Raw genomic sequence first — 9,270 nt, forward strand, 5'->3', positions numbered from 1 at the left:
TCAGTTCTGGACAGGGTAAAATCCCATCAGATTTAGAAAACTCAATTCACCCGTTAGATGGAGAGCTGGCTGCACATCTCCCTCCTCTGAGAAGGGAAGTAGAGTGAGAGAGAAGGGGGGGGGGAGGTGTTGTGCAACAACATGTGTCGCATTGCTTCCTTGTGTCTGAGACTAATGGTTGATATATTTTGAATGGCAAGGTTGTTTACAGAGACTTCATAATCCAATTTATGTATTTATGATTTATTTATGTATTTTGGATATTGAAAATGTTTAAGAGGCAAAATTAAGAATATTACAGACCCAGCCATGGCTACTTCCATGTCATAGGAGGCTATATCCATTCCAAAATCAGCCACTGATCTGACTGATGATAGGCCAGCACTGGTCTGTCTATTGATGACAGACTGTTTGATTGATTGTAATGTATAGCTGTGTATCATCTGCGTAGATATAGTAACTAATCTTATTTCCGGTTATAACCTGAACTGGTGGAGCTTATAGATATCGAATGAGATAGGGATCTTGGGGTACCCAGCATGTGACTTCTGTCCGCTTCGATGAGAAGTTATTTATTGAAACGAAGAAATCCCTGTTCCTTATGTGGAAACATAGAGAACATCTGTCCAGTATTGTTCAGAAGAATACTACCCAACTTTGCAGTCGTTTCCAGAACAGCGGAACCAGCACTGTGGTTCTTCCACAGTCTGTGCTTATATGTTTGTCATGTTTATAAGTTTGTCATTGAACACTTTGACTATGCCAGTCTCAGTGCAGTAATCAGCTCTAAAACCAAACTGAAAGACATCAAAGCGATTGGTTACTGTTTGGAATCTATTCAACTGTTCAAACAGCTTTTTCAATAACTTTGCTGATGAATGGGAGGTTGGAGATCGGCTTGTAATTCTGCAGTAGTGATTTGTCCAGATTGTTTTTGTTTTTTTATCAGTGGTTAACTGCTAACTGCTGTTTTCAAAGCCTGGGGGAAAACACCTGATGAGAGCGATGAGTTTACTATTTGGATCAGATCACTTTAAGAAATGTCCTACCCTCACATTTCTTAAAGAAATCCTGACAGCAGGAACTAGTGTTTAATTGATCTATAATTTCTTCTAAGCTTTTTTAGTTAAGTAGTTGACATTGAGTCATTTTCTGCATTTGTCTGGGTATAGCATTTTTATTGGATTTAGTGTGGATGTGTAGATTAATCCTCTTAATTTTTTTTAATTTTCTCTACAAAGACGTTGGCAAATTCAATGCAGGCCCAGTTAGATTGAAGTTCAGGTAGTAAAGTCAAAGGAGGATTTGTGAGCCTGTCAACTGTTGCAAATAAAGCTTGAGCATTGTTAATGTTTTTGCTTATGAAAGAAAGAACAAAGAACATTTCTCTTGCATGTCTTAGTGTAGAGTGCGACATCAGTTACAGTGACATTGGAAATATTCACACCCTTACTAATAAGGAGGTCCAGTGTGTGACCTCGATTATGTTTTGCTTGGTTAATATGCTGAATTAGACCAAAATTATCAAGAATATTGCACAGCTTTTTTGCCCCTCTGTCTTCATGCTTGTCAAGTCTGAAGACAAGCCTACTCTTATTTCCTGTCAAAGTGTTTTTTAGCACTTCAACATCCAATAATTGTTGGATGTTGAAGTCTCCAACAACTATTAAATAGTCATAATCAATGTATATAAGAGATAAAAGTTAGTTAAAGTCAATAAAGAAATTTTCTACATATGTTGGGGTTTCGTATAGTTAGTGTCTAAGTTCATTTAGTCTTTTACCTGAATACCTAAATATTCAAAAGAGGCTAAATGACCTAAGAGGATTTCATCAGAATTGATTCAATTCTTAGATATGGAGACCACGCCTTCTCCCCTTTTGTTTTCTATGCTCACTTGAAAAATTGTAATGAAGAGGCGCTGATTAGATTAGTACAGGTGATTCAGTTTTGTCATCCAACCATGTTTCTGTCAGGAACATATCATCATTTACGAATAAACCTTTAGCTAAAACAGATCTTATATTTAAAAGAGTAATTTTAAGTAAGTTGCTGGCAGATAGTTAACTGCCAGCTGCAACAGCCCCTCTGGTCTGTTGCAGCTGGCAATGGACCAGAGGGGCTGTTGCCAGCCCCAGAGGGGTTGCTTTAGACGCATTTAACTCTCAGGAGTTATTAGATTTAGATTTAATAGATTTAATGGAGTTGGAACCATTACAGCCGAAGATCGATGAGTATTTCCGATGGGGCAGATGGATGATGTCGTGGTGTAGAAACAGAAATGATGGCGGTGAGTCACCACTGGTGACCCATGCTTAAGTAAGCAGATCTTATAAAGGTCAACAGCAGAGTAGTGCTGTCGCTGTCAAATAGGACCAACAGGACATTACGCCAAGCTAGTACACACCACACATAGCAGCTCCAAATAGTTGCCAGTGACATGGTGGCAGCAGATAAACTGATCATCTTTGTTCAAACAAAACAGAGACGAGTGCCACGTAGCTTACTGAATAAGAGACTGAATTAATAAATGACTGGCATGTATGTAGAACAGGCAAAGTCTTCAAACAATAAAATTACCAAAAAGACTTGAAAAAAGCTGGGGAGCAGCAGACGCATTCACCGTCACTCATGCCAGAAGCGGCTGGTAATTCACGAGTTGAGATCAATAAAGTACATCTTAATGTAAGTTCAGAAGTGATGACCTGTTTAAAATGCATCCCACTAGAGAACCTTGAATCTAACAAATCCACCACAGCTGTGTTAATGTCACTCTGAAAATAGATGGTAGGCTTGGTTTTTAAAATTCAACAATGCCCAAAGGTTTTTTCATACATTTTTTGTGTCTTCTTGTTTAACTGGTGTCTCTATTTGTCCCCCTCTCTGATCCTTAACCCCTACATCTCCTCAGGGAAAGCCTACAGACCAGAGTTTTATCATGATACCTACAATGCTCTGTGGCAGAACAGACCTCAAGTCTACGGCTTCAAACTTCAATGGACTCAGATGGAGCCCAATTCTGTGGATCGAATTGTGGCCTATCGGCTTGGCATCAGGCAGGTGAGACTCTCAGATCATACATAAACTAATACTGCACTATATTAAGCATAGTTTTTACTACTTATCTGTGATTTTACATAATATAGGAACAGGGTTACAGAGGTGTAAAAAGAAATCCTTTTACCTTTCCAAAAAGGTTCCAGAAATGTTTTGAGGTCCCATTGATTATTTTTGTGCCTTTGTTTTTTACAGTGTAAAAAACACTGTAAAAATGATAACTCTATGACAACTTATTCTAAAGTCCTCATAAGCCTTACCAACATCCTTTTCTTTGTATATTAATTGCCAGTTTTGCTTTAAGAAAATTCTAAGTGCTTCTATACATCAGTCTTATCAATATGAACACTGGCAGGTGATCACTGATGTCATTTATTAATAATCCACTTTCTAATTTGCTTTCTAAATCATTTGTAAAGACATTATCAAGCAATGTGGCACTGTTAACTGTTATTCTAGTGCACAGGTGTCAAACTCCAGTCCTGGAGGGCAACTGCACTGCAACATATAGGATACCTGAATGGAATAATTAGGTCATTGGCAGGACTCTGGATAACTTATCTACACAACAAGGAAGAGGTAATTAAGCCATTTGATTACGGAGTTTTGTACGTGTGGCACATCTAAAAACTGCAGGACAGCGGCCCTTGAGGACTGGAGTTTGACATGCTCTATGCAGATGGAAACCAGAAACACAGCAAAAGTTGGAATCTTGCATGAAAAGTTGGAATCTTGTATAAACTTAGCATTCGTTTACATGTTGTTTCATCCTTGTTTACTTACACACATGCATCCTCTCAAATAATCAGTCATCACAGTAGCTACAATACTGACAGGGTTCTTCAGTATCAAAAAAGCATGAAGATGTATACAAACCCTGGTAAAAAGTATGAAATCACCAGTCTTGGATGAGCACTCATTCAGACATTTTATGCTGTAAAACAAACTCAGATCAAAAACATGATACAATAATCAAATCAATCAAATTTTATTTATATAGCACATTTCAGCAGCAAGGCATTTCAAAGTGGTTTACATAATTAAAAGAAAACAGCATGTGACATTGAATAAACAGTAAGAAAGAGAAAGTGATTTTGAGGAAAAAAAAGATAAAAACATTAAAACCCACACCCCTTTTCAGCCAGGGGGGACGACACCTGCAACCCTGTCCCTATCTGGGACTCAAACCCGATCTGGGACTTTAGTCAAAATGCCGTTTGACAACGACTCCAACCTCTAGGTTTTTAGTTGAAACACCATCAACTGGGACTCTAAACCCCATAGGACTTTAGTTAAACGTCGTTTAACTGGGACTCTAACCCACGTTTTACTCAAGGGACTCTAACCCAAATAGAACCACGAGTGGGGAACAGTACCTGCGCCTCTCTGGAGGGGGTGTGGGGGCTGTACATCACTAAAAACTAAACACAGAGAAAGAGGAATAAAAAGAAATTAATAAATAGATAAAAAGTAAAGATAAAAACATCAAAGACATCAAAACCCGCACTCTAACCCTAATTTAGCCATAGGCAACTCTAAACAGGTGGGTTTTAAGTTGAGATTTAAAGGCACCCAGTGTTTCAGMTGTTTYACAGTTTTCTGGAAGTTTGTTCCAAATTTGTGGTGCATAGAAGCTGAATACTGCCTCTCCTCGTTTGGTTCTGATTCTGAGGATGCAGAGCAGAACCAGAACCAGAAGATCTGAGGGGTCTAGACGGTTGGCACAACAACAGATCTTTAATATATTGTGGTGCTAACCTGGTTAGTGATTTATAAACTAACAACAGTATTTTAACAACAGTATTTTAAAGTCTATAATAAGGTAATTCCAAAGTGCAATTTGTTGGCTTTCAGGAACACTCAAGCACAGGGAAAGCAAAGGGAAATAAATATGGAGTCACTCAATTCTGAGGAAAAAAGTGTAAAATCATAAAAAACACAAACAAAAGACCATCCAAAATACATCACTAGTATTTAGTTGCACCACCTTTGGCTTTTATAACGGCTTTCAGTCTCTGAGGCATGGACTTGATGAGTGACAAACAGTATTCTGCATCAATTTAGTGCCAACTCTCTCTGATACCAGTTGCCAGATCAGCTTTGCAGGTTGGAGCCTTCTTGTGGACCATTTTTCCACCACAGGTTTTCAATTGGGTTGAGATCTGGACTATTTGAAGGCCATGACATCGACTGAATGTGTCTTTCTCCAAGGAATGCCTTCGCTGTTTTTATCACAATGCATTGTCATCTTGGAAAATTATGTCATCATCTCCAAACATCTGTTCAATTGAAGGGATGAGAAAACTGTCCAAAATGTCAATGTAAACTTGTGCATTGATAGAAGAATTAACCACAGTCATCTCCCCAGTGCCTTTGCCTGACATGCAGCCACATATCATCAAGGACTGTGGAAATTTGGTTGTTTTCTTCAGGCAGGCCTCTTCATAAATCTCACTGGAACAGCACAAAGCAAAAGTTCCAGCATAATCACCTTGTCCAATGCAGATTCTTGACTCATCACTGAAGATAAGTTTCATCCAGTCATCCACAGTCCATGATTGCCTCTCCTTATCCCATTGCAGTCTTGTTCTTTTATGTTTAGGTGTCAATGCTGGTCTTCGTTTATCTTTCCTGTATTGAAATCTCATCCTTTAGGCGATTTCTTACGGTTCGGTCACATACATTGGCTCCAGCTTCCTCCCATTTATGCTTCATCTGTTTAGTTGTAATTTTTCAGCTTTCAAGACAAATGGCCTTAAGTTGTTTGTCTTGATGCTTTGATGTCTTTCTTGGTCTACCAGTACGCTTGGCTTTAACAGCCATTCCATGCTGTTTGTATTTGGTTCATATCTTGGATACAGCTGACAGTGAACAGCCCAAATCTTTAGCAACCATGYGTGAAGGGTTACCTTCYTCARGACGTTTCACAATCCTTTCTTTTGTTTCAAGAGACATTTCTCTTGTTGGAGCCATGGTTCTTGCCACTCCACTTTGTCCAGCAGCCCTCCAAGGCGTCATGACTGCAGGTGTTTTTAACTGCAGACTAACGGGCACATCTCATCTGGGGCAGGTGTCCATTTAGGGAAAGGAAATAGACTGGGTGTGTTCTTATTTTCTACCTCCAATTTGAGTGATTCCACACTTTTTTTCCTCAGAATTGAGTGACTCCATATTTATTTCCCTGTGCTTGGTCAATAAAAGTATCATTCGCTGACTTCCACAATGTTTTCTCTTCATTTATTTGAGTGTTCCTGAAAGTCAACAAGTTACATTTGGAATGACCTTATTATTGTATCATGTTTTTGATCTGAGTTTGTTTTACAGTATGAAATGTCTGAATGAATGAATGCTCATCCAAGACTGGTGATTCCGTACTTTTTGCCAGGGGTTGTACAGTATGTTTCTTAAAAATACAATTAATGACATCTGCCATTGTTTGCTACTATGAAATTAACTACTGCTTACCACTAAATTGCCTTGGCAAGACTGTCTGATTTATTGTGTCCAGGCTGAAAACAGGTGGAGTAGAGTATCATACAGACACAGTGAAGCGTTCCAGACTGGAACTTTAACTCTGTGGTGTTGTCATTTCTTTTTTTTTTTTTTGTATAGATATATTTATTCATATGGTTCGGCCATACAAAATCTACATCAAGTGTACAATACTACCTTTTTTTCTTTTTTTTTTAAAGCACTTCAGAAATAAAACTTACCCACCCCACCCACTCTCTCCATGTAGAGGGAGTGCAGTATTGGATCTCCTGAAAACATTGGATCAACAGTTCGTTGATCCAATGTTTCTGGTTTGAAGGTCCATAGATTTCCAAATTTTAAGTATACACGTTTTTGCTGCAGATGATGCTAACAAAACAAAGTATTTCTTACAAGGATATAATTTCAAGGACATAACATCTCCAAGTATCCAAATCATGGGGTCAGCATCTAAAGAAAGCTCACAAACTACTAATGTTGAATTATTCCAGAAGGTTTGCAAGTGTATACAACTCCAAAGCATATGAAGAAGATCCCCTACGCACATTTTACACCTCTGGCATTTGTCAGTGATGTTGGCATTCAGTTTATTCAACCTGTATGGGGTATAATATATGCGGTGAAAAATATTAAATTGAATTTGTCTGTGTTTTGTTGATATTAATGTTGTTTGAGATGAATTTAGTAATCTGCTCCAGTTTTTGTCATTGTATTTGCCGTTCAAGTCTGACTCCCAATTAGATTATTTTTTGTTCTTCTCATAAGCTGGTGAATAATCAAGAACAATTTTGTAAACACAAGAAATAAGTCCTTTTATGGTAGTACGTTTAGTATCTAATAAACATGTTTCAAGGAGAGTTTCCTCTGGTTTATTTGGAAATATCCGTTTGGCTCTTAATCCAGTGTCTGATCTGCAAATATTTGAAATAATTGTGCCTATGTAGGTCATAAAATTCAGATAATTGACTGAAGCTGCAAAGACGATGTTGGTATAAAGATCGCCAAACTTGGGCCTTTTCTGACCCAAGTTTGTAATATACCATCTGCTATAGATTGGGGAATGTTAGTTACCTTTAAGTGGTGTGTTAACCAACAGTTGTATTTTTAGATTTAAGAAGGCATGTAACTGAAGCCATGCATTATAGGTAGCTAAAATTAAAGGGTTTGATGTTATTTTAGAGAGTTGCTTTTTAGAACCCAGGAAGGGGATAATTGCTAATGATGCAGATTTTAGTTCTTGTTCGTTACCATTTGAATGAATCCACATCCATAGAATACGGAACTTTCTTTTAGCAATATGAATAACATGAAACAACCTCCGAATATTGTCCGCTCCCTGTCGGTTCTTAACAAAACCTGTTTGGTCTGAATGAATAATTTTTGGTATTATTCTCTCCAGTCGAAATGTTATTATTTTAGACAAGATCTTGTAATCGGACTTGAGAAGGGCAAGGGGCCTATAGTTACTGCACTTTTGTATATCTTTTCCAGGTTTTGGAAGTAATGTTATTGTTGAAAGTTCTAGGGATTGAGGAAGTGCTGTCCTTTGGAATGCCCCCTTGGTCATGTTTGTAATAGGGATACATAATTTGCTTGAAAAGGTTTTGAAATATTCAATTGGGAAGCCATCTGGCCCTGGGGCTTCGTTATTTTGTAACGATTTTATATCAAGACGGACCTCCTCTTCACTTATCTCACTATCCAGTATGTCTTTGTCAGTTGTGTCAATCTTAGGTAAATGTAATTGTTTCAAAAATTGATTTATCTATTTTACCTTTGTTAAGCTCAGATTTATATAACGTTTGATAATATTTTTTTAATTCCAAATGTATGTCTTTTGTGTTTTCTAAATGTCTACCATCATCTGTTTTAATACTCTGAATAAATTTTTCATTATCTTCCTTTTTTATCTGCCACGCCCATAGTTTGCTTGTTTTATGGCCAAATTCATAGTAGTGATATTTTGTCCTTGCCATCTTGCTTCAGCTTTACTTGTACACGGGTCATATGAAATCCGTTTTTGCTTTAAAATGTTCAGTAATTCTGGCTGTTTTGTTCTTGAATGGTCAATCTCCAAAGTCCTTATATCTTTTTCTAATTGAGAAATGTATTCCCTTTTTTGTTTGTTTTTATATAAAACATATGAAATAATGTGCCCCCTCATATAAGCCTTGAGCGCTTTCCATATATTTGAATGTGAGGAGGTATTTGAATTTACTTCTAAATAGATATCAATTTTGGTATTCATGAAAGTGACAAATTCAGGATCTCTAAGAAGATATTCTCTGAACCTCCATCTAGAACAGTGTTTCTCAACCTTTTTTGGCCGAGTGCCCCCCTAGCCCTTATCCAGGTCCCTCACCGCCCCCCACCAAAGAGTTTGCAGGCTACTTTGCACTGACCATTATTTTATAATTAATATTACTGTCACTATTGTAGATGTTTTGATTTTTATGCTTGTTTCTTATTTATCATCAAAAATAATTTCCCAGAGAACAAAAAAGTCATGGGAATAGAAATTATTTTCACAGGCGTCTATAAAAAATGTAATGAACATTCAAGTTAAAATCTGTAGCCTAACAGCAGCCAATCAGAGTGGAAAAAATATTCTTATTTTGTGCCATTTTCTAGTTGTTAGATCTTCCACAAAATGAGCAGATAAAAGATGTTCAACATGCCAGTTTAAACTTTGAACTATTTGCAAAACGACTGAGCTCTGCA

General features: G+C 37.4%; 1 protein-coding gene across 8 annotated transcripts in view; it reads left to right on the forward strand.

The window, feature by feature from the left end:
• The window catches only part of LOC103458078 (MAM domain-containing glycosylphosphatidylinositol anchor protein 2-like), a 202,698-nt gene that overhangs the window by 136,332 nt on the left and 57,096 nt on the right, over positions 1-9,270 (forward strand). For all 8 annotated transcript variants that reach the window (XR_532533.2, XM_008398635.2, XM_008398638.2 and 5 more), the window contains one exon: positions 2,912-3,060. Coding sequence is in view for 7 of the 8 variants with exons in the window: in XM_008398635.2 (XP_008396857.1) it covers positions 2,912-3,060 (149 nt within the window). In the remaining variant the exon portion in view is untranslated. The remainder of the gene's footprint in view (positions 1-2,911; positions 3,061-9,270) is intronic.

This window comes from Poecilia reticulata, linkage group LG22 (assembly GCF_000633615.1).
Source record: "Poecilia reticulata strain Guanapo linkage group LG22, Guppy_female_1.0+MT, whole genome shotgun sequence".
Lineage (NCBI taxonomy): Eukaryota > Metazoa > Chordata > Actinopteri > Cyprinodontiformes > Poeciliidae > Poecilia > Poecilia reticulata.